At 44.0% G+C, this 25,396-nt stretch overlaps 3 protein-coding genes across 3 annotated transcripts in view; 2 read left to right on the top strand and 1 right to left on the bottom strand.

Moving 5' to 3' along the window:
* The first annotated feature begins 1,612 nt into the window (after positions 1-1,612).
* Positions 1,613-2,710, top strand: LOC104405819 (lactosylceramide 4-alpha-galactosyltransferase-like). Its single transcript, XM_010014649.1, has one exon. It carries the CDS (start codon positions 1,616-1,618, stop codon positions 2,708-2,710), a length of 1,095 nt encoding a protein of 364 aa, XP_010012951.1. The 5' UTR covers positions 1,613-1,615.
* A 13,951-nt stretch (positions 2,711-16,661) lies between these two features.
* Positions 16,662-17,756, top strand: LOC104405818 (lactosylceramide 4-alpha-galactosyltransferase-like). The gene has a single exon (XM_010014648.1). The coding sequence runs from the start codon at positions 16,695-16,697 to the stop codon at positions 17,754-17,756; it is 1,062 nt and encodes a 353-aa protein (XP_010012950.1). The 5' UTR covers positions 16,662-16,694.
* A 1,683-nt stretch (positions 17,757-19,439) lies between these two features.
* Positions 19,440-25,396, bottom strand: part of LOC104405817 (poly(U)-specific endoribonuclease-B-like) — an 8,397-nt gene continuing 2,440 nt past the window's right edge. The window contains exons 2-7 of the mRNA XM_010014647.1: positions 22,930-23,029; positions 22,387-22,483; positions 21,059-21,180; positions 20,860-20,972; positions 20,134-20,287; positions 19,440-19,697 (exon numbers count right to left, since the gene is read on the bottom strand). Coding sequence (XP_010012949.1) covers positions 19,440-19,697; positions 20,134-20,287; positions 20,860-20,972; positions 21,059-21,180; positions 22,387-22,483; positions 22,930-23,029 — 844 coding nt within the window. The remainder of the gene's footprint in view (positions 19,698-20,133; positions 20,288-20,859; positions 20,973-21,058; positions 21,181-22,386; positions 22,484-22,929; positions 23,030-25,396) is intronic.

The following is a 25,396-nucleotide window of genomic DNA, read 5'->3' as shown; positions in this document are numbered from 1 at the left end:
ACCATGTTGTGGAGCTTTGTAGCAAATATGGGACACAGGGTGGTTACTGGGGAATAAATGGAAGGGAAACAAGTACCACTCTGTGATTATGAGAGATGAGACCTCTCGACAGGAACAGATGATAGTGCTGGGGTTTTACATGAGTTCTCAGTCTTGAGAGGGCTGGCTTCTCCTCTTGGGAAATGAAACAACTCGGAAGCAGCTGTCCCACTTGCTGTCGGGTGCCAGGTTCATTAGTATGGCAGCAAACTGGAGGACAGAAGAGAATCTAAAATTATAGTATCTAGGATTCTTCTTCTACATGTCTGACTTGAAAGTAATGAACTGACGTGAAGATATGGACTGATGCAGATACAGTGGACCAAGTGCTGTATTTCTTTACACGTGGCAAGCACAGTGTGCATCCAGGAACTAAGGGTCAGTCTTGGTTTGTGATAAACTAAGGAAGAGGTTTGAAAGTATTTTATTTTTAGGAGAATAATCTTTGCTAGAGAACAATATATTGTATCAGATCCAACAGCAGAAGAGACACGAGACTGCTGCTGCTTCGTGTCCAGACAGTAGCAAGGCTGAGGATGTATTCATCACGCACGTACACTGTATATGTATGTACATGTACATGGCTGGCCACGCATATCCCAGGCAGACACTCAGAGCACCCACATGAACACAGGCAGCACTGACAGCCCCATCCTTCTCTCGCTCTGGCTGGACAGGATAGAAGTCCACAAGTGAGAATATACAGAGGTGGATCCCTCCAGCAGCTGCACTTAGACCCCAGTTGTTCACACCCCAGTATGCACATGTGTGCACAGAATTGAAAGCCCTATCCAGGAAAGAGAAAGGAATTTAATAAGAAGACAAGACACCCTGATCAGGCAGAGGGCATCACCAGGCAAGTGGACTGACCAGCAAGCTAGTTACCTACATCTGGCCCTTGTTATTTCCTTACATCTCTATTTTCCCACTCTTGTTCCTCCCAAAATCACCTTAACTCCTCCCTTGCCCAGCCTTTGGTTCCTAAATATGGTAAGTCCTGTGTAATTCCAAACTGTTCTTCCCTTGCACCCCGTAATATGTCCCACCCCTAGGCAGTGACCCCCTTAGTCCAAAGGGTGACCTGGAGAGCTTCTCCTGGTGATGGGTTTCATGCCTGGACATTGGGACTGTCCTGGGAGGGGCCTAGACAAGGTGCTGGTTCCTTTAGAGTCCTTGTTGTGGGATCCTGCCTGCCACTGTGCTCCTCTAGGCTTGAGCAGATGGGATTTTGAGGGGCTGATGGCCCCTGTGGTGGACCTGGCAGGGTCTATTTGGGCTCCCCCTCCTGCCACTGTCCCTTTGTGTTTTTTGTGTGTGTGCAGATGAGCTTTGTCACAGAACCTCACAGCCTGAACATGGGCTGTGGTATCTAATGGAGCCCTGTGGGCACTGTGGCAGCATGAAGAAGCTGGGATGCTTTTTTAAAGATGACCTAAAGGCATAGTTCAAGCATGCTGGCATGAAGGAGAGTTCAGCATGTGGCTCTGCCATAGTGCTGTCTGTTGCCTTCACTGTCAATATATTTTTCTTCTTTCCTCCCCTCCAGATCATGACTGTCTTGGGACAGCAGGCTCTGATGGGAGCAAGAATGCTCAGGATGCCCAACTGCCTGCTAAAACTGACCAGGGTGGTGCTGAGCCACAAGCTCAGGGCTCTGTTTATCCTTGCCTTTAAGTTCATGTCCTTTGCCTCCATCATGTTGTACTGGAGAATGGTGGAGGATCCTAAGGGCAGAGGCCAGCTCTACAGCTTGCCTGTTGAAATCCGCTGTGCTCACTCTGTGCCTTCTCCACACACCATTGCTGCTGGGCCCCCTTCTTCCCCGGAGAAGAATGTGTTTTTTGTGGAGACCTCGGAGCGAACTGACCCAAGTTACCTGTTCATGTGCTCTGTGGAGTCAGCAGCCCGCACGCACCCTGGGACAAGGGTCGTGGTGCTCATGAAAGGCTTGGCAAAAGGGAACTCCTCCTTACCCAACCACTGGGGCTTCTCGTTGCTGAGCTGCTTCCCCAATGTGGAAATCCGGCCCCTGGACTTGCCAGAGCTTTTCTCTGGAACACCTCTGGCAAAGTGGTACTTGCAGGCTCAGCAGCGCTGGGAGCCTTATTTCTTACCCGTCCTGTCTGATGCCTGCAGAATTGCCATCATGTGGAAATTTGGTGGCATCTACCTGGACACAGACTTCATTGTGCTTAAGAACTTAAAGAACCTCACCAATGTGCTTGGTATCCAGTCCAAGTACGTACTGAATGGGGCCTTTCTGTCCTTTAAGCCCAAACACAAGTTCATGGAGCTTTGCATGCAGGACTTTGTGGATAATTACAACAGCTGGATTTGGGGACACCAGGGCCCGCAGCTCCTAACACGTGTCTTCAAGAAATGGTGCTCTATCAGGAGTCTTCGGAGCAGTACTAGCTGCAAAGGAGTGAGTGCTCTGCCCCGTGAGGCTTTTTATCCCATTCGGTGGCAGGACTGGAAGAAATACTTTGAAGCGGTCAGCTCCTCAGAGCTTCACCACCTCTTTAATAACACCTATGCAGTGCATGTATGGAACAAGAAGAGCCAAGGGACACGGTTAAAGATCACATCCCAGGCTTTGCTGGCTCAACTGCATTCCCACTTCTGCCCTGCCACGTACGATATCATGAAGAAGGACTCTCTATGGAAGTGACTCAATGGCCCGCTAAGAGATGCTGCCGGAGAGCTCGTAACTCTCCAGCTGTTCCATCAAAAATGAACCTTCTTTTGAAGTGAGGAGGTGAGAGTTGAGAATAAAAGCCATTTGTGGGGTGTAGGTGGAGCCTGAATCTTCAGCCAGTGTCTATGCATCTCTTTGTCTTGACTGTAACTGCCTACCAGTAACATTTTGTTTCTCTGAAGGATCTTTCTTCTGCTTTGGTCAGGCAAAGAAATCTCAGGAGAAGAGCAAATGCTGGTTCACTTGTGGCAGCCTACATCAGCCTTTCAGAGGAATAAGGCCCCTTACTATAGCTGTATACCTGGAAGAGAACTTTATAGAAATGCTTATCTCATTGACTGATTCTTAGGACTTCTGAAGTGCAGTCCTCAAAGCAATGAAAAGATGGAAGCACAAAGAACAGGAAGTGAGGAGGAAGCTAAGGATGGGCTAGAGAAGGTGTCCTGAGAAAAATGTAGGTGAAAACAGAGAAGAACGAGCTAAGGCAGCTTCTTATTCTTTTTGTTCCTTTCTCTTCTGAAGTCTTTGGTGGAGGAGACTTTCTCATGTCTGGCTTGAGCAGGGAGCAGGATGCTGCAGTCTCTGTTCGATGTCCTAGATCTAAAGATGTAAAAATCTGGTGCAAATCAGAACATGAGGAGCTCAGCCCAGCTCATTGTTTAGAAGGAGCTCTTGAAAAGCAATGGTTGGTTTTATAGTAGGGGCGAATTAACACCCTGTGATGAGCAGGAGAGCTCACCTCGATCACACGTGTGTACGTGACACAGGAAAAGCTGAACTGTCTTTTACACTGAGTTTGTCTTTGTCGCCAAATGTCCATAACTGCATCTAAGAAGCACCAGATCTTTCAGGACTTGGAGGGATTCTAAAAGAAATGCATTGTATTTCCAAGTATTTCCAAGGTTACAGAGAGGGATGGATAGGGAACCTGTACTGTGTAAATTCAAGTTCATTTATGAGTCATTTGTGATGGACCTCTTCAAGTAGCCTGGAGTACTCCTGCAATTCACTGTCCAGGAGTACAAATCTCTTCTAGGAGGTCTTGAGGAGGACAGTGGGAAGATTTACTCTTCTCCCTGAACATCTTCCTGAATTGTAGTGGAGAAAATTAACATATATTTCACAACGTGCTATTGCGCCTTTGAGGATTCCCACCACAGAGGCAAGCTTGGACAAACTGTGGGAGAACACTTGTCCCTTTATGGCCAGAAGGACTTACCAATGCTCTTAGAGTTCTTGTCAGAAAATAATGGAGAAAGATCAGTGAGAAACAAGAATATGGTTAAGACCATCAGCATCATTACATCTGGTCCCCACCACACTCCAAAGTGGATTGGTGAGGCACATGAGCTTGGCACTATGATAGGCTTAATGCAGATGGACAAAGCATTGGCCATTCTCTCTTGTACTGTAAAATATTTTCTGCCTCCAGTGTGTCTCCTATGCTTATGCCTAGGAACAGCAGTGGGGTGGTCCAGTGGCCCCTTTAATGAACACAAGTCAGTCAGATTATCAATGTCACCTAGCCTCAAAGTGACAGCTCTTTTACATGGTGTTTCTTGCAAGTCCTCTGAGAGTGACCCAAATGATTTCTAGGGCTGCAGTTGCGTGAGGCCTCTTCTGTTTCCCAGGTCAACCAAAAGCAATGTGAAGTTCAGCCAAAGCAATGGTCAAAACCATAAGAGATTGCGCATGCAACATTTTTCTGTTTTTCTCGGGTTTATTTGTCTCTTCTTTGATGAGAGACTTTCTTATAATAATGAGAAAGACAAATTGCCCATCATTTTTACAAACAGTTCCCTGTCCCTCAGGGAACACAGCTATGGGAGCTTAAGGAGGGTGTACGCTACTTTTTAAATGCTGAGCTGTCTGGTGTTGATCGGAGGCAACTGGTGCTTTGATTAAATACATCTCTGTGACTTTGGCAGGGTGTGAGGTCTGTGCACATGTAGCTACTCTGAAGCGAGGGAGGTGCTGTAAACACCCCTCCAGTGGCTGGTAACACATGTGTGTGTGTGTGCGTGTGCGTATACACGTAGTGCTGTCCTTTTGTTCTGCTGAGCTTCACGGTATATCCTGGAGGCATTCGGGATTTTGAATGTCTGCAGCTCTCCCAACACTGAACATCTTTAAGAACAAAGACTTCGTGGGGAAACAGGAGATTTTATTGACTGTATAAGCATTCTTCAACACACTAAGTGGTATAAATGGATGCTGTTTTCACTCTCTACTCCCACTGTCACTACTCTGTGGGTTTTTTTCACTGCTTTCTTTAGAAGCAGTTGCAAAATTGTCAGCCCTGGCCTAGTGTGTGGTCAGTAAGGTGTGGTTTCTCCTTCTGCAGTTGCCGTTCCTTCTGTTTTGGGCACTTTGGGCTAAACAACAGAAATCTTAGTGAGCTACGAACCCCTACCACAGATGGTGTAATTGTGGGTGGTAATCATAAAGGCGTAACAGGGGACTTTACTGTGGCAATTCCATGAACTGAATATGGGAGTATTTGGAGCCCACTGCAATGAATATTTGGCTTGATGTAGCACTGCTTATTCTAGGAAAGTGCCTTTTTGGATAAGAGGAGTGATATTTGTTTGTTTGGGTTTTGTTGGTTTGTTTGTTTTCCCCTGTAGAGTCAATGTTCTGAGGTTTGATAAGGAGAGAATCAAACCAAAGCAGCTTTTGGCCTTCTTCCCTTTGTCTTGTGAAAGAAAAATAAATACAGCTTTTACTATTACTTCTCTCTGCCAAGATGTTCCATTTTGTTCTGCGAGGCGTTGGTGGCTAAGTCTGAGCAATCTGTTAGTTATTATGCAGAAAAGCATTTTAAAGTTGTGTCCTGAAGTAACTCACTAAAATTAGGAGTGTGGAATGAACATGAGACAAGCTGAGCATAAGCACATGTGGAAAGAAGGCTCTGTGACCATGACTATATGCCATTTTTGGCACTTGAGTGGAAGGAACAGAGGAAAGCACAGTGTGTGAAACTGATTCCTAACCCAACCAGCTATCACCCCATGATTTATGACCTGCAGTCTATCTGAAGCAAAGCATTTTAGTCTCGCTCTGGAGGTCTGGATGTTATGGAATAGCAAAGTCCACGAGAAACTGTGTTGCTTTTTTCCCTGCACCATGGGCTACAGCCTCCCTTAGTAGAGACAGTGGCTATGCTCTTGTAGATCTAAGAGTGGAGAGCTTGTGCTGCATCTGTTCATTTTCCCACCTGCCTTTTCAGAGCCTGATCTAAAGACCCTGGAGTCCAGGGGAGCATTCTGAAAGGCTGTGAAAGGACTTGTATGGTCTGATGTGCAGAGGAGTTTTATTGTAACTCCTTGAGTCAAGAGCCAGGGAGAGTTTTCCCTTGAGATATAAAATAGTTGCCTGTGTTTTCTTCATTGCTGACAGGCAGTGAAGGATGATGGGCAGTGCTGAGAAGGCATGAGCTCACTCTTCCCATCTCCTTTGTCCTTGGGCTCATGAAGGTTAGCAGGTACACATGTGTGCAGAATATCAAGGAGAGAAACCAGGGGTGGGGGTTGGAGATGCAGAATTGGACAGTGCAACAGAAGAGGAGTAAGGAAGGATCAAAAGCATAATCCTGGACCCAGTCTCCTGGGAAAGGGCTGAAAGATGGTTATTTTCCATGTGCTGGCTCTTGTGCTGTGGGGATCTAGGATATGCAGTAAGTTGTAATGCTCTGTAAGACTCTTCCCCCACCACCCCGTTATCCTCCCTGTTTCTTCTCCCTTCTCCCAACATGTGTAGTCCAGGGAGGCTGTGGTACGAAGCAGGTTAAGAGCCCTTCTTGGGGGAGGGTGCAGTTACCTGCCTTAATCTTATATATGTTGGGAACTGAGGTCTGCATAGGGCTGGTTTGTCCTCAGCAGGAGAGAAGAGGGGAAAAAACAAAGCTCTCCACATGATCTGTTAGGATATGCCATTTATGAACACCAGCACTCTGGTCTTTCAGATTCATCTGTCTCAAGTATCTGAGACCATTCTCTGTATGCAGGTAGCTTGTGGTCTTTCTGTTACCTTCTTGCGACCATGCCTGGAACTCAGATGAATAGGCATAGTCCAGAAGAGAAAACTACAGGAGGAAGTCACTTCAGCTGCACCCTGCCATTACAGCTCAGTCTGGGATCTTGACCTTTAAATTTCTGTATAATGATGGAGCCAAATAGCAGCTTGCCATGGCTCTGCAGTATGTTGGTAGAGGTATAACAACTAAGTCTGGCAAGTTAAATGTGAAAACACCATGAGGCTGTAGGAAACACTGTTTGAAAAACAATTTCCCAAAGATATTAAAGTTACCAATGTTGTTGTTGTTTTTTCCAACTGCAAAAGGAACGAGAAGCCTGCTAGGGAGGTGGAAGGTCAGTAGGAAATGAGAGTTTGAAAGGGAGTTCAGAGACTGATTTGAAGCAACCCAAAATTCATTTCTACAGGTAACAGGAACTTGGAGATGATTCTTTACATCGTAATTTCTCCTTGTGGGGGATACATGCCACAGTCTCTTGTGCATCACATGTCAGGACTGAATGAACAGGTAGATGATTAGGTAGATTTAGATTAGATATTATGAAAAAATGACTTACTGTGAGGGTGGTGAGGCACTGGATCTTTAAGGTCCCTTCCAACCCAAACCATTCTGTGATTCTATGATAGGAGCTGATGGGATGCATCCACAAGTGCTGTGAGAGCTGTCTGCTGTCATTATGAGTCCCCTCGGTGATACTTTAAAGGTCTTAGAGATTGGGGGTAGTGGAAGGAAGCAACAGTCACTCCTATCTTGATTGTCTTCAAGATGTACAAGGAAGAGGATCCAGAGAACTACAGGCCAGTCAGCGTCACCTTGAACCCTGAGAGGTGGTCCTCTAGGAAGTCATCTACAAACATATTAAGGATAAGAAGGTGATTAGGAGTAGCCGAATTGGATTTACAAAGGGGAAATTACGCCTGGCCAAACTGATAGCCTTCTATGATGAAATGACCAGCTCAGTGGACAGGGGAATTGTTTATTGTGACTTTAGTAAGGCTTTTGACACAGTCTCTGTAACAGCCTCATAGACGTACTGATGAAGTGTGGACTACATAAACACATTGAGGTGGATCAAAAACTGGCTGAACTTCTGGACTTGAAGGATTTTGATGAATGACACAGAGTCCAGGTGGAAGCCAGTAACTAGTGATATACTCCAAGGATCTGTGCTGGGGTCAGTACTATTTAATGTCTTTATCAATTACCTTTATGATGATGGTTTGGAGTGTAAGCTTGACAAGTTTGCAGATGATGCAAAATGGGAGGAATGGCTGATACACAAGGTGGTCGAGCTGCCTCTCAGCAGGACTTCAGCAAGCTGGAGAAATGAGCCAAAAGCAATCTCACTGAGTTCAACAAAGAGAGTTTCAGCTGGTGAGGGGTAACTCCATGCACCTGTGGACAAGTTAAGCAGGAGCCAGCAGTGTGCCCTTGTGGCAAAGACAGCCAACACCCTGCTTGGGCTGTGATAATATGTAGAGCATTACTTGGCGAGGTTAAGGGAAGCAATCCTTCTCTGTTACTCGCCACTGGTGAGACACATCTGGAGTGCTGTTACTGGTTCTGGGTTCTCCAGGGGGTGGTGCTCGCATGCACTGCCCTGGTGCACCACTGCATTATCTCTGAGCTTGCTCAGAAAGCAGCTTACTGCACTGGTAACATTAGAATAACTCTGTTCTGAATTCATATGCTACCATTCTCAAATAGCACTGTCACCAGGTACAAGATAACCCTGTCAAAGGGTTGCTGTCTGATAAAATAACAGCTCCTGCTGGTGTTTTTGTCACAATTGATGAGGCTACTGAGCAAGCTCACTTACCTGAAATTGAGTATGCCTGGGTTTTTTGGAAGCTGTTACAGCTATCTTAATTCATTCAACAAATTTCCTGCTCTAAGTGTAATAGCATCACTGACCATTTTTCACTAATCTTAGACTACTGCTTATTTTATTTAGGAAGACTGAAGTGGAATTGAAAATCTTAATGATGCTGCCATGACTGACTGATTTTTCTGTTTGTGGCCATTACTTAATTGGTTCTCTCTGTTGCAAACAATACTCAGAGGCCATATATTTTTTTCTGGATAACTTCGGTGAGATGCCATCACATCTATGGCCGCTTTCCTCACAGTGATTTAGGAATCAACAGCTATAAAATTCCACAATATCATTTCTCCCCACGATCTGTTTATTTTTTGCAGAAACATGCTAATATCATCCACTGACTCTGCTGTAGCTTGCTTTTAATTCTTCTTACTGCATGGAGTGTCTATCCAGCACTGCATTACAGCTATATGAGTGGGTATTTTCAATGTTCTTTTAATTCAGGAGAAAACTTAGTTCTGAAAAACATGTAAGTGAAATTCGATATTACAGGCTTTGCTCTGGAAAGGTGAAGTTGTGACTAAGTACAAAAGATGTGGTTAAGAGATAGGTGGCTTAAGTGTCCTCTGTCTATAGCTGCAGTATCTTATGGCTCAGTCTAATATACCCATTACGACTACAATACTCTCATCTCGCCTCATTCACACGTGCTTGGTCTGCCATTCTCACTAGGGTCAGAAGGAGGAGCTCTAAAGCTGTTGCTTAAATGCTAAATACTAGGGGGATTAGTAGAGCAGAGTGGTGAGGGATAAATCCACCAGCTAATTGTCCTAAATAGTATATATAAATACATATATGCTATAAACTAAATACTACGGGAATTAGCTGGTGGATTCATCTCTGTTTGGCACAGTGCTGCTCTTCCATGCCTAAAAGACTGATTAGTCACCCACTGAATGTGGGTATGGTCAAATTTTACCTCTTCTGCTCTTGCTGGTAATATACATCTGTAGAAAATGTAGATCTTTAGCTGTTTTCTGACAGGCCCCCAAAACACTTCTACCAGGCTACTTGTAATTGGTGATATTGTGCAGGACCCCCATCGGCTATCTTGGTAAGCAGCAGCACTTTACTGGAGCTTTTTCCTCTCTGCTTTTGTTTTGAATTTGTAGCAAATTTCCATACCCCTCCAGTGTTTTTCTGTTTATATGTCCATACGCTTACTTGAAGGGACATCGCCAAGCTCAAGAGTACCTGGTTCATTTTCCTAAAGACAACTGAGACTGGTGCAATAACTTCTTGCAAAGCTGATCAGAGCTACGTTGCCATCTTTCTGCTTGATGGACCTTAAATGTAGCTTTTGAATGATATAATGGCATAAGGTAGTTGAAGTTGCACTAAAATTACATGACAAAGACAAGCAATGATAAGACAAAAAATGAAGGGAAGGTATGCCACTCTGCAGGAGTGATAGTTGAATTTGCCATAGGAGGGCACAGCTACTGCTTTAAAATGTTGGCTGTGAAAGGGACAGTCCAAAGCATCTGACTCAGTTTGAGATACAAAACCATCTCTAATCAGTCTCTCTTGTAAATCCGCATTTAAGCATGTTCTGGGGGACATGAAAGAATTACATTCTCAATCCATTTTGGTTAATAATAAAGGTAGATGTAGGTTATGTTTCTCTTACAGGTTCCTTTCTTCAAGGGGACCACACTCATCCCTGTGGTTTTTGTTACTGGTGGGTGAGATGGAGCAAATGTGGGGACCAAGAAAGCCAACACGAAGAACACACAAAGAGGGAGGGAAATGGGAAGGTTTGGAGGACAGAGGACCCACCTCATCTCCTCTGAACACAGAGCCACTAGGGTTGGGTGGTCTTCCAACAAACCTAGGGATGTGCACCACATGCAGGTAGGCTTACAGGACAGGCACTGGTTATTTTCCTTCTAAGACTATTTCAAAGACCTCACAAGACTAGAAGGAGAAGTTTCTCTCTCTACCTGGGGTTATGTCAGCTGAATACTGTCAGCAGTCGTAGTTCCTCTTTCTATACTGTGGGAACACTCAGTCATGATTCCACTTTTTGCAAATGTCCTCTTGTTTGGGACTATTGTGAATTGATCAAATATTCAAATCCTAAATTGACTCTTACTGCTGTTTTCTACAGCCTCAGCAGCTGCCTGATCAGCAGTTTAGCTTCTTTCCCCACAGCCTAGGAGCAGAGCTGGGTTTGTTGCTTCCCTGTACTCCACAGCCAGGCCAGCTTAGGAGAGAGCAGCCTGGTTGTCAAGACAGAGAGTGTATTTAAAAGCAAGGATGAGCTTTGAGAGCCAAAGTCACAGACACCCAGGTGATCACCCTTCCTGGTCCCTGTGGGCAGGTGATCAGCGTCTGGGTATCAGGGATCATTTGGCTTCTGTTTTGCAGTTTTATTCTTGCAACACATTAGGCAAAACGGAATCCTTAGTCTGTGCCTCTGTTTCTGTTGCTCTGCGTTCTCCCTCTTCTCCCCTTTTGCTCAGCAGGTGTATTTGTTAGTAGCTAGATGATCCCTTTGCACCTCCTTTGCTATAATTTTCTGCTTATTTGCAGGTGTATCTAGCTTCATAGGTTAAATCTGCTAATTACCTAGGCATAAGCTGTATCCATTAAATCATAGAAAGAAAACAAAAAAAACCAAAGGAAAGTTGTTATTTACATCCTTAGTTTATATTCCACTTTTCAAACAGCACTTGCAATTCTGTAATATACACAGCCACTTGTTCCTGATAACCTCTGGCATAGACAGATATTTATAATAGTTATACAAAGGTTTAGGCCTGGAGATTTGAGACCTACAGAAGTCATAATCTGAGAATTATACAGTTCTAATGTAGTTATTTAAAAGCAATTCTAATTGTTTTCAGTGTGAACTGAGAATGTAACATTTCATTCTCTGACATTGCTAAATGCATGCCCTTAAGGAATTTGCGCAGTTTATTTCTTGCCTTTTATTATCACTACTTGAACTGTCACAAAGATCTGATGATGTTTTATAACAATATTGCTCAACAGCATACATTTTTTCCTATTAGAGATTATTTGCCAGATTTCAGGGACTTCTCAGAATCTGCTGTTACAGCTTGAAAAGCAGAGAACTGCAGGAACTTGTGTTGCTTGTTTGGCTTCTTGTAATATTATCATCTGGTTTTGGCTGTTTCCATTTTTTGCTGTCTGTGGTTTTGTTACCAAGAAAAATATCAGTGAAGCACATTTACAGTTATGTAGGGCAGGATACTCCTTTGCTCAGTGTAGGGTGCCCGAGTACTCTTTAGGGGCACCGAGAGTATATGTGACCATGCGCTGATCAAGCAGCATCAAACTGGTTACATGGTGGAGTTACAAGATCATCTATGGTAGCAGCCCTATGTCTGTTTGGTTTTGTACTCCATTTAATCATTTTTGTGCTTGGAATAAGGGAAACTCACTGTTATTTAAATGTCAGCCTTTACCTTATGCAGTAAGGTGTCTCTCTACATTTTACAATTTTTGTTTGGACTTGGTTTTCAGGGGTTTGGTTTGGTTGTTTGGGGTTTTTTGTTTTGTTGGGGTTTGGTTTTCATATTTCCAGCACTGCATTGGTTATCTAGGCTTTGAAATTGAGCAAGCAAGGCTGTGAACATTATATGCAATATTTTGCAAATCATATCTTGTCAGAAAATATGCAGTAGCAGGTTTCTTGCTCTGTGGAAGAAATTCTTGTGGCATGTGAGTATACAATGAGCCTTTGTCACACTCTGAGGGTCTCAGTATCTGCCTGTTTCTACATTGCTATGAGAAGTATTTCACTGGAGTATTTCACGTGTTGTGGAAGAACAGAGGCGGACATGTCCACATCAGCAGAAGGACCAGTGGCCATGTCCAGGACTAGGACTAGTGTCCCCAGTGACGATAAAAAGATGTCACTGGGGATCCAGTGAATGTATCATGCAGGGTCATTCATTTAATGCTCATATAGGCTACACAAGCAGGTAAGTGACTTCAGGCACTGCTGCCTGTAATGGGAACACAGGTGCCTGTACCATGGACTTTTAAAGTTAGGTGAGATAAAGCTGGCTGTGGCTTCTAGCAAACCTGGGCAGAGCCAATGCAGTGATAGACTGGAGAAGTACATGGGTTGACCAGTTGGAAAACACCTTTTTAGAAAAGGATCTGATGGTCCTGTGGGCAACAAGCTGACCAGGAGCCAGCAATGTGCTCTTGTGGCAAAGGCAGCCAAGAGGCTGCTGCCCTGCATTATGTAGAGCAATAACTGCAAGGTCAAGGGAAGCAATCCTCCCCAACTACTGGTGAGACACATTGGGAATGCCGTGTCAGGTTCTGGCCTCCCCAGTAAAAGCAAGACATCGACATACTGGAGGTTATCCAGTGAAAGGCCACTAAGATGAGAAAGGGACTGGCGCATGTGCTGTCTGACAAGTGAGAGAGCTCTTGATTGTTTTTCTTTGAAAAGAGCAGATCTGGGAAGTGTCTTGTCAAAATGTATAAATACCTGATCAAAGATGGGTGGGATAAAGAAGACAGGCCAGGCTCTTCACTGTGGAATCCAGTGATAGGGTAAGACACAATAGATACACATTGAAACACAGGAAAGTAGAATGAAAGGAATGGTGGTGAAACACTGAACAGGTTGCACAGACAGGTTGGAGAATCTCTGTCCTAGGGCAAGGTCGAAAGCCAAGAGGACACATTTGTGAGCAACCTGCTCCAGGTGACTCTGCTTTGAGGAGGGGAGTTGGACAAATGTTCTCCAGAGGTGCCTTACAACCCCAACTCTTCTGTGATTTTGATACTAGGTGGGACCTGACCTGGGGCCTGGAGAAAGCCGTCGATCAAAGGTCTGAGAATAGCTTAAGGTGCATTCCAAAGAGCTTCCCCAGTGTTGTCATCTTATGAGTCTATCCATGGTGCTGCAGTGCTTGGAAGAATTTGGGGAGGGGAGAGGGGTCTGGGCTACATAGGCCTGACATTTGTTGCAGTAAACACTACACTTAGTGGCTGAATGGATAAAAGTGGTATTTTATGAACGTGTGAACATATCTTCTGTAAGGGAAGGTCAGCTGCTATTGAGTACAGGGACAAGGGGAAACTGTCATAAAATGAGGGACACCTGAATTTGGCAAAGTCACTCAATGAACTATCTGACATAAGAGGGAGGGAGTATTCCCTAATGAATGAGTAAATTAATTGGTCTAAAGAGTGTGTGTTCAAAGGAGCATTCAGAACTGAAGTCTTGGGGCAGGAGGAGGCAGCCCTGTGAAACTCTCAGCTCAGTTATCATGGCAGCCACCCAAGCAGCATGAGCACAGGGAATTCTTTGCAAAGGAGGAGAAAACAAAACCAACCGTTTTCCTGTCGCAGTAGAAAAGCTTAATGTGTAGAGATAATGGGTTTCAATTTCCTCTTCCTTTTTGAGTGTTGGGTTTGGTTTTTTTCCCTCATTAGTTTCAAACTGGATGGGTTTCCACAGCACAGCTCCCTGCCCTTTGTGTCAGCTGCTGTATTAGCTGAACGTATGATGTCACATCCTCCTTGATCTGCTTGTTGTCTCCAAGTGTTCAGACTCCATCTTCACCATTTCTTTTCAGAAAAAGGAAGTGCAAGACCATAGAGTTATAGGTGTTCTCAGAGACACTAACCTCTTGAAAAACCTGTCCAGCTGAGCAATCACTTCTGTGGTGTCTTGAAAGCAGGACCAGGTGAGTAGTATTTGCAGTTTCTGTGCAATGGGACTTGTAATTTCAGAGGAAGGTAGAAAGCCACGTTTCCTGTGTTTTGTGAAGTAAATGGACTGGCTAATGCAGGGTCTAAAATGTCCTCTTATCCGCTACGAAAGCGGGTAAGAGCATTTCTAAGTGTATTGTGGTAGATTTTCTTCCTCTTACTAAAAATATGCATGTAACCTTGAAGCTTGATCACTGTTAGTGCTGCTCTTTCCTGCCTCCTCTATAGCAAAGGCGCTGTCCCCTCAAGCCTGTACCTGCTTTCTCTTCTACAGCTTATCAAGCTAAGAATGATTTACAGGATTCAACCAGTGTGGTGAGGAGGAGGAAAATAGGTATGCAAAACCCAGTGTGTTTTGTTTTCTAAGGTTTTTTTTCCTGCCTGTAGCACTCACAGCATATGCTGGTGTTTTCCTTCAGGAGAAAAAAGTGTTCTGGGAATGCAGACCTGATGATTTGTATACTGGCTGCCTTTCCTCTGTCCCCAGAGTCCCTTGTGGAGAGTGGTGGCTCTGTGCTGTTGCATTTGGAAACCTCCCAGTGTGGCTGACAAGCCATTTTCTGGCTACATGGATTGTTTAGTATGTAAGCCAGCCACAGTAACGGGTGAATGACAAATGGGATCATGCCAGCTTTCCTTCTGTTTGGTTACAGTTGTTTGGTTAAAGCTTTTGCTGTATATTGAAATTCCTGTTCTGGATTATGAGGATTTGGAGATGGAGCAGAGGGAGGCAGGAGTAACCATAAAATTATTTAGGTTGGAAAGGACCTTTAAGATCATCAGGTCCAACTGTAAACCTAGCACTGCCAAGTACACCACAAAACCATGTCCCTAAATGCCACCTCTACATGTCTTTTCAATGCCTTTAGGCATAGCGACTTAACCACTTCCCTGGGCAGCCTGTTCCAATGATTGACAACCCTTTAAGTGAATAAATATTTCCTGATAGCCAATTTAAACCTCCTCTCATGCAACCTGAAGCTATTTCCTTTCATCCTAAATGCCACAATCTTCCTCACTGCTTCTTCATGTGCTTTTGTGCACTGATCTTTGGGGTCCCAGTGGTGGGCCCAGGAAGTGCTGGTTCTGCTGTCCTTCACTTTAATGGAAGGCAAGGGCAGAAATACTGATGCTAATGCTGAGAATGTAGCTAGAATCACTTCTCTTTTTTTTTTGTTGCTGTCTTGTCCATAATCTTTTCCTCTCCATCCTTCCTTTTTGCAGGAGGAAGAGAGGAAGTAAGGATTGGGTGGAGGGGGGATTGCATATCCATCACCTGGAGATTCCACTGGCAGAGCAGCGCAGGTCACAGTCAGCATGGCCTTTGCATCCTGGGTTGGTGATGGTTTGGTTAGGCAGCACTACCTACCAGAGGAGGTAGAAGCAAGGACTTGGCAGGGGAGTAGGGTTGGGAAGCAGCCTTGAAACTCTCTTTACCTAGGCAGTTCTTGTCCTTACTGTCTGCATCTGCCTTCAAAGCTGCCTTGTATCAATTCCCCTCCCACTATCCATCCATTCTGCAGTACTACAGTGCCATGAAAAATGACCCAGGCTCTCTGTAGGGCCAGTCAGTTGTTTTTGAAGGGCAGGAACTGCGGTTCAACAGCCTGGGAAAGTGAGCGCTCTTGATAGCAGCTGGCAGAACTGGGTGTTTGGTATTTTTGTTTGGCTTGTGGAACAGGCAGGTTGTGTATTAGGAGAAAAATTCTCATAATGAGATGAAGTTTCTGTCAGGGCAGCAGTTCCACACAATAACTGTTGACAGAGCTCCAGGAATATTCATTAGGTTCATTTCTATTTCCTTGTCCTAGGGGTGGTTTTCTTTTGCATATCTGTCTCATGTCCAGAATAACTTGAAATTCTAGATGAGAAAGTCTCTAGTGGTGTTCCCAGTTTGTTGTGCACATGAAGGTATGCCATTTGTGCATCAAATGCTGTATTGTCCTTCCAAGCAGCAAGCACGACTTACATGGGTAACATACATGGGCAGAACTGAGCATCAGTCTGGGTTTGTGATATACAGGAAGGATAGACTTGTCCTTATTTTATGTTTGAAACAGGGGGATGCAAAGATGGGCAGTAGTTTCTGATGTGGGATCTGAAGGCCCTGTGACAATATGGAGAACCCAGGAGACTGTTTCAGAAATTACGGAAAGGCATAATTTAAGCGTGCTGTCCTGAGATGAAGGAAGGACAGTTCTGCTGTGCTGTGGCATTGTCCAGAGGCTCGTGGTCTGCTGCCTTTCCTGTCAGTGTCTTTTTTTCTCTTTCCTTCTCTTCAGATCGCGACTGTCTTGGGACAGCAGGTTCTGACTGGAGCAAGACTGTCCAGCATGTCCAACTGCCTGCCAAAACTGACCACAGTGCTGCTCAGCCACAGGCTCGGGGCTCTGTCTATCCTCACCGCTTCTTTTGTGTTCTTTGCCTCTGTCATGTTCTACTGGAGAACTGGAGAGGATGCTGAGACCCAGCTCTACACCTTGCTTACACAAAGCAGTTGTGAACTGTCTTTGCCTTCTCTTCCCCATCCTACTGCCTCTGGGCCCCCTTCTTCCCCAGAGAAGAATGTGTTTTTTGTGGAGACCTCGGAGCGAACTGACCCAAGTTACCTGTTCATGTGCTCTGTGGAGTCAGCAGCCCGCACGCACCCTGGGACAAGGGTCGTGGTGCTCATGAAAGGCTTGGCAAAAGGGAACTCCTCCTTACCCAACCACTGGGGCTTCTCGTTGCTGAGCTGCTTCCCCAATGTGGAAATCCGGCCCCTGGACTTGCCAGAGCTTTTCTCTGGAACACCTCTGGCAAAGTGGTACTTGCAGGCTCAGCAGCGCTGGGAGCCTTATTTCTTACCCGTCCTGTCTGATGCCTGCAGAATTGCCATCATGTGGAAATTTGGTGGCATCTACCTGGACACAGACTTCATTGTGCTTAAGAACTTAAAGAACCTCACCAATGCCCTCGGTATCCAGTCTCAAGATGTACTGAATGGGGCCTTTCTGTCCTTTAAACCCAAGAATGAGTACATGGAGCTTTGCATGCAGGACTTTGTGGATAATTACAATGGCTGGATTTGGGCACACCAGGGCCCAGAACTCCTAACACGTGTCTTCAAGAAGTGGTGCTCCATCAGTAATATTCAGAGCACTCTGAGCTGTAAAGGTGTGACTGCTCTTCCCCCAGAAGCCTTTTATCCCATTCCCTGGCAGGACTGGAAGAAGTTATTTGAAGCCATCAGCTCCTCCATGCTTCTCAAGCTCCTTGAGAACACCTATGCGGTGCACGTATGGAATAAACTGAGCCATGGGACAAGGTTAGAGGTCACATCCCAGGCTTTGCTGGCTCAACTGTACTCTCAGTTCTGCCCAGCCACATATGCGAAGATGAAGAAGGACTCTTGAAGAGCAGTCAGGGCCTGCAGCATGACCTTTGGGCCGTTGGCTGCAGGGAAGTTCTCCAACCTGAAGGACACTCAGTGCTTTTCACCTTCCACAGAGCAGGTATTCTGTGTGGCAGCTCAGTGATTTTTTGCCATTTCCAAATATCTGCCTCGGATCCCTACATGCTTCAAATACACACCAGAGCCTTAGCTGGGACTCTCTCGTCCTTCAGTAGCTCTTGATGCTGCAGAGAAGTGTGAACTTGTTCATCAGTGCCTATCAGTTGCTGCTCTACTGCTGTTATCTCAATTGTTCCTCTTATGTATCATACCTCTAGAGCCTCTTACATAGTTTCAACAGCTGTAAGAACCCTTGGCTTGCTCTCTGTAACATTTCTAAGTATGTAAATAAATGCCAGCCAGTGCTATAGGACATGGTTTACTGGAGCTTAGGACCAAATTCCGTGAGTAGTAAAGATTCTTACGGCTGGCGAAGTATATGGGGAGTATACGAAAAATTCTTAAAGAAAGGGAAAACGCTTTAAATCCCTGCATGGGTCTGTGTGAAGTCTTTCCTGTTTTCCAAAGGTACTTTATTTCAAATGATCTTTTCTACTGTTTTACATTCCACAGCAATAGGACAACTTTTCTGGTCCTCTTCAGGAAAACAAACTGACAAAAGCAAATTTTACCAGTGTGAGCAAAGATCCTTGCTTTGTTGAAAAAAATCTTGTGGGATGTGCATATCTAACCAGTCCTCAGCACACTCTGAGGGTGTCAGTATATGCCTTTTTCTGCACTGCTATGAGAAGGAAAAGCATTAAATTTCTTTTCACTTGGAACAGTGGAAGAACAGAGGTAGACATGTCCACATCAGCAGAAGGACCAGTGATGAGGTCGAGGACTAGGACCAGTGTCCTCGGTGACGTTTTATTACTGTCACTGGGGATCTAGTAAATGGATTATACATAGCAATGGATCTAATGCTCATGCAGGTTACACAAGCAGGTAAGTGACTTCAGGCACTGCTGCCTGCAATGGGAACACAAGTGCCTGTACCATGGACTTTTAAAGATAGGTGGGGTAAAGCCAGCTGTGGCTTCTACAAAACCTAGGCAGAGCTGATGCAGTGATAGACCTGCTGTTGATCTGATGGATGTGATGACCATTCTCACAGCTGAATGCATTTCCTGTGTGTCCAGGGCACTGTAATTGTAAAAATGCATTTGAAATTAATGTTTTATGAAGTGAGAAAAGAACATACTGTGGTTCTGTTTGTGCCAAATCAAAATTCCTGTCTGGAAGGCAACGTGCAAGCAATGTGTGATTATTTCTTTTCCAGACATGCAGTAGCTAACAAATAAGAGAAATATGTGTATCAATTTTAATATGACCTTTTTCTAAATTCCATTATCTATTGAAAAGTATAGTGTTATGCACAAAGGAAGGCTGATGTAAGTTTGGTCCAGCTTTTAATATGAGCAGTAATATGTCTCAAGACTTGTCAGACACTGAGCCATGGCACGCTGTTGATTAAACACTCTCTTGCAGACCAAAAGCAAATGAGTCATCAATTTTTACTCAAAATAACTTGTATAAAGCAACACATCAATTTACTCTGCTATTTGGTCCCTATTCCTTCCCCTTTCCCCCCTCACCCACCCCACCCTCCCCCCCTGAAAATGTTGCCTGATCACTCTAGGTACTAGTCTTCACTACTGGTGTTGAGAAGTACTGGATATGCTGTTCCAATGTGGTGCCCATGGCGGCAAACAACTATCTGTAGCTCATATTCCTCTATCTTCACTGTTTCACGTGTGACTCTTCCTTCAGACAGCAGGAAAATGATGGTGTAAAGGGCAAATTCAAACTCCGGGCTGACACCAATAAAGGTGCTTCCAATTGGCTTGACTGAGCCCTTCCAGCTGAACTGGATGCTCAAAACTTGGTCGTCTTTGTCAGGCTGAAAGCATAAACAAAACAACAGAATAATTTCCAAAACAGCTATAGCCAGGCAGATAGATAGAATTTCTGACTCAAGATTTCTGAGAGCATTGTGAGATTCAGTCATCCTTGCTGTGCCAGGGTGCTATAGCTGGAGCACAGCCTTTTCCCTGACTTCCAGAGCATACGTGATCATTTACCTCGGTTAAGCTTCAGCAGTGCTGTGATTCTGTAACCACCTTACTACTTTATAAAATAGTTTTTACAAAAAAAAAAAAAAAAAAAAAAGCAGCTGGACTTGAGGGCATGCTAGTATTTTTTCTTACATACACCTGGGCAAATCAGGTTCAAAACAGTTGAGCCTATGATGGCATTGTTGTGCCTTGGTTCATTGCCACAGCTTTTATTTCCAGATCCGTTTGTCTTACTTGCAAAGGCACCCTGCTGCTTCTTACCCTGGTTTTGTTCTTCCGAGTCACATATCCCTTGTAGTCAATTTGGTTGCGCTTTTCCTGAAGGTAAAATTGCACCCAGTTGTGCAGACCTAAGATCTGTTTACCACGTCTTGTTTCTCCGACAAAAACGTGTTCAAAACCACAAGAATCAGGTCTGTAATAAACCAAAGAATAATATATAGGTATCTTATGTGTTTAATAATTCAAATGGGCATAGGTAAAAGGCAAGATGTACAAGCTTGCTTAGGTTGATTTGTGAGTAGATTTTTTATTTGTCTGGATTTGTTAGGTTTTCTTTCTTACTTTACACAGAATTTGCAATAAAATCTAGCCACAAAGTCTGAATTTGATCATGAAGGTTGCTAGTAAATGCCATAGATGCATCACTGCTGCTTATCCAGATTTTAGCAAGACTTCTGGCACTGTGTCCCATAACAGACTCATAGACAAACTGATAAAGTACAGGTTAGAAAAGTGGATGATGTGGTAGGCTGAAAGGTGGATGAATGTCTGTGGTTGAAGGCCTGTGATTAGGGACATAAAGTGCAGCTGGAGGCAATTTACCACTTGTGTACTGTTAGTAAGTCTTTAAACACAACCTGTGTGGGAGCAATGAACACCTGAGGCTGTCTTCCAGTCCTGCGTGTAACAGACAGCAGCCTGGCTTACATTTACCTAAGTCAGAATAGTGAAGAGATTATCAGGGGCCATATCCATTAAACATACCTGTTTCCTCCTTTCCTGGCGTAGAGCTGGAACCAGATGTCATAGAGCTGATGTTTGAAATCGGCAAGGTTTGGCTTTGCTAGGTTTTTTTTAAGCAGATATTCATGAGCTAGCTGAAGGATAGAATACCAAGATACATGCAACAGTTTACTTTTTAATTCAGTGTTTTCAGTGACTAAAAAATGTCTGTATTACTCACTTTCATTACTTTTGTTGCTAAGATAGCATCAAGAAAGCAATTATTTTCAGCTATTTCTTCTGGAGTCACTACTTCTGCTACGCCAGTTGATGTCTCATAGTTGTCCAATAAGGAAATAAAGGCTGCAGAAAAAGAGAAACTTTCAGCATGCTCATTCTGATGAACAAAGGCCTAACTGTACCTGTGATCCAGACAGTGGAGAGTGCCATAATGGAAAGATGCCACATACTATGCCTTGACAGGGCTTAGAGAACAATGTTCCTTTATTTGTCAAATTTCATTCTTGGGTACATTGTTTGTTAGGTGTATGTTTGGAGGTAACTCAAGGCTAGAACAATGCTGGACTTCTTTTTAAGATAAACAGCTCACTACTGAGCTTCTTTATGGAACCAAGTGCTGAAGCAATAATGGCCTTCTACCAACACAAATTATATCTGATCACCCAAATTACAGACAGGCTTATAAACTTGAGCTAAGCTGGTGGAAGGCTGTGTGGGCATTACTTTAGGAGAAGAATAATACAGCATAAACCTACAAGAGACAGCTTGAGCTTGAGCACATGGCCACTGAGTGAATGGGTTAATTTTCTCCTTTTCACCCCTTTTGCCACCTGCTCTCTGCCACCACTTCATCTACTCATGCTATGACACTCTGTGGATTCTGGGGGCTGATTCATCACACCAAACTGATAGAAGAATATGTGAGGTCAAAAACCTAAGTAATTTCCTGCCAGGTTAGTGAGCTGAAGGGACTCGGTGTAGGGTTTTGCTGAGTACCAGAGCCGCCCTCACTAAGCATAGGATTGTGTGGCTCAGAGAGGAGTGGGGGGAACAGAGAAAACCAGCGCTCCCCATTACACTGGCTGTTTGATTAGCTTAATGTAAATCTATCTGGAGAAAAGAAAAATCGGGGAAGGAAACATGCATTCACGGACATACTTAAAGTATAGCCCTTAACAGAAATGCAAGCAGTAGATGTGGACCTAGTGTTATCTGAAAGGGCTAGAAGCTGTGAGCAAAGGAGGAAAGATGACTGGCATCTTTTTCAATACCCAGAATAACATCAAAGCAATGGTAAGAATTTCTTCTGTTTCACTTTGTAGTAGAAGAACCACAGAGAAATTTAGATCTGGCTAAGGACAAAAGGAGCTTCTGCCTGAGGCTACAGGTAACATCCATGCAAATGTTGTGGGAAGTACTTTCAAATTATATGAGGCCCGATCCTCATCACCATCTAAATTAAATAGGATGTTATATATTAGCAAACACTTAAAAACCAACACAGATTATTCATGTCATTTCCACCATTAACAAAAGAATGTGTCTCACTTGCAAAAGTTTTTATGCTCTTCAGGCGTTCTTCATTTACATTGTGGAACAAGCGTCTGGCTGCACTGTCACCTTGCTGTGTGGCACCTGCTTTTCCCTAGAAACATCAGAGTAAAACAATAAAAGAAGTAAGATGTCTTTAGAGGAGACAGTGCCTGCCTTTATAATAATCAAAGCAAACCCCATAATGCTATTGGGATTCTTTGTTAGGAATTGTCTTCCTATGAAACTTCAACACCACAGTTTGCTGTCATTTGCAAAATTGGAGAGGTTGCACTCCATCTTCTCTTCCAGGGCACTGATAAAGATATTAAATGTTACAGGACCCAAGACAGACACCCAAAAGACTCCACTTGGAACCAATGCCCAGGTGGTGTGGATCATTAATGTGTTTTCTGTACTGTTCCCTCTCCCATTATTAGGAAGTCCTGCGTCTGCATTTTGTGGAAATGATAAAGCACAAGCAAAAGGAAGTTTTTGCCAACACCTTTTCCTACAGAACCATGCTGCCCTTAATCCTCATGTGACTTAGCAATTGGTTACCTGCAAATCAATTGTGTAGTCTTTCCCAGGCATAAGGCGGTTAACATCCATATCCCACATCTCATTGAAAAGTGTGGAAAGTTCATGATTTAAGGCTTCCCTGTCAAGAAATACAGTGAAAAAAGACACGTGCTATTATTTCTGCAAGTTACTTCTAGCATCTTCTGATGTCGCTCTGTGGTCCGGATTTCAGCTTGACATCAGGAGAGCTTTCTCTTGCCCCTTCACCTTCCTGTCAGTGCTGCTCTAAAAACCATAGACCTTACAGTTCATGTTCATATCTAAAGAATGCTGGTAACCTGTAACAAAACTTGAGCTTTCCCTCAGGTTATTTTAGAGTCTGTTTTAACAAAATTCTTGAAATAAGACTTCCTGCAGTTTTCCATGCACTAAAATAAACATGAGGATGGTGGTGGTGTTTCATTCAGGAGCATTCTATGTACAAACAAGCAGTGTAAAGCAAGCAGGAGATTGTTATCAGCGTGTAGCAACACTACACAACAGAACAGGAAGCACAGGAAGCAAAGCATTCTCTCTATGATGTTTTCTAGCAGCAATCTTTTATATACCCTTCTTACCTTCCTGCAAGACTCTATGCTAGAGATGCTTTCCTTTGCCCATATGTGTGGTTATCCTAGTAAAAAGTTAATTATGAAGGGTGACCAAGATTCATTTTAAACACAGGGTCTACATACAATAAAATTCTCTCATGCACTGATCTTTGATGCACATAGAAACCTACCCAAGCTGGTCCTTGTTTTAATGGAATTTTATCCTGCATAATAGCTTATAGTTTTCAGAATTGTATCCAGTCGTCCATCAACAAGATTAGGAAGGGTTATTATTGTGATGAACCGTCCAAAAGTACCTCCAGTTTCAAGGGCATTAAGTCCAAACCAATACGTAAGGCCAAGACAAAGAACAGAGTGGAGAAGAAAGAGAAGTGGATTAATCTTCAAATGACTCACAGTTGAATTAATCCATTACAAACCAGCACATGCATCTACGCCCAGAGAAGAACTGCTTGATAATTTTGTATTTCTCCTCCAAAGCAGATGTCAAGTAAAGAAAAAAAGTGTCAAAATTTGTCAACAATGGGCATTTCTTTCGAATAGTCATTTGGGCAACTTGACATGATTTTAACAACTCATTCTCCCAGACTGAACCAAGGTACTTTCAAGGCCAACTCTGAACCTTGTAGCTGATTACTGTTACATCTTCTCCTTCTGTTATGGCCAAGAGGGAGGTACTTGCTGCATCCTCCTGCCAGTGGCAAATTCCATGCTTTTTAGCAGAAAGAGCAGACAAATATTGTGGTAAGGTAACAGTCTTCTGATGTGCCAGCCTTGATGTGAGGCAGCTTGAGAGCCAGGAAGAGCAAAAAGCCAGCTAGGTGGGCACCTGCCCATTATTGGCAGGAAGGAAACAGAAGTCAGAGCAGAAAAGAGGGCATTAATCAAATGAGGGGAGCAGTACAGCAAGATTTTATGTGAATTCTCATGTCCTGGACTGCACTTCATGGCTAGCTCAGAAACTGCTGGTCTAAGCTGTATATTGAAAGAAACAGAACCAGGAAGTATCAAACTGTGTCTGGAGAACTGAGACTTCCTCTCCTCCCTCCATTACTGAGCAATCCTTTTTCTCTGGAATTGTTTGTGTGACTGCGGGATGGAACATATACAGACTTAAGATTAAAAGCTCCTGAAAAGCATAAGCAGTCTGTGCTTAACTATTTGAGAGCTTGTTGCCTATAGGAATTCATATCCCCGAGATAAGAGCCAAAAGCAGGCAGTTGACATTAATGCAGCAGAGGATAAGCTGCAGCAGCTGAGGAGCATAAGGAACATACATGAATGGTCATATTATACACAGCATAAAGTGGGGAAAGCAACCTCCTACAAAAGGGCAGGGCAGACAACCGTAACTACTTCATCTGCCACACCTCAGCCTGCCTGCACTGGGAATGTGAGCCCTCATGTACCTCAGCTATGCTGGAGGCACGGATAGCCTGGTTTTGCTGAGGTTCTGTGATACTTTGAGATAGTTGCTGATGGGAAATCTACAAGGATCACTTGAATTTTGAACTGGGCTTGAATAGGTGTCAATACTTGAAAGAAGGAAAAGGGCTAAGAATTCTAGTATATGGGAGCCAAAGGATATGTTTGTTGCTAGGGTTAAACACGAATATGAAGGAAGATTTTTGTTTGGAACCACTACTTGCATGGATCTTACAGTGGAGCAGAAGGAGGCCGTCACAGGGGAGCCATATTCGGCCCTTGCCCAAAGCCCAGGCTCTGCTTATGCTGCAGAAGTGTGGCTTGTGGCATCACATTATCAATACTGGCTGTGCAGCCCAAACGAGGCACCTGCTCAACTTCATGGGGAGTTAGCCCCAGGCTGTACCACAGAAGCCACCACCAGCAGCATTTTTGTTTATTTTCAGCCATACCTCCACATTCTTTCCAAA

The sequence above is a fragment of the Nestor notabilis genome, unplaced genomic scaffold (assembly GCF_000696875.1).
Source record: "Nestor notabilis isolate BGI_N333 unplaced genomic scaffold, ASM69687v1 scaffold7525, whole genome shotgun sequence".
In the NCBI taxonomy this organism is placed as follows: Eukaryota; Metazoa; Chordata; class Aves; order Psittaciformes; family Psittacidae; genus Nestor; species Nestor notabilis.
This window is presented reverse-complemented; position numbering and strand designations above follow the sequence as displayed.

Coding starts and splice junctions, on each gene's coding strand:
- LOC104405819 (XM_010014649.1), top strand. CDS start 1,616: ATGGGAGCAAGAATGCTCAGGATGCCCAACTGCCTGCTAAAACTGACC.
- LOC104405818 (XM_010014648.1), top strand. CDS start 16,695: ATGTCCAACTGCCTGCCAAAACTGACCACAGTGCTGCTCAGCCACAGG.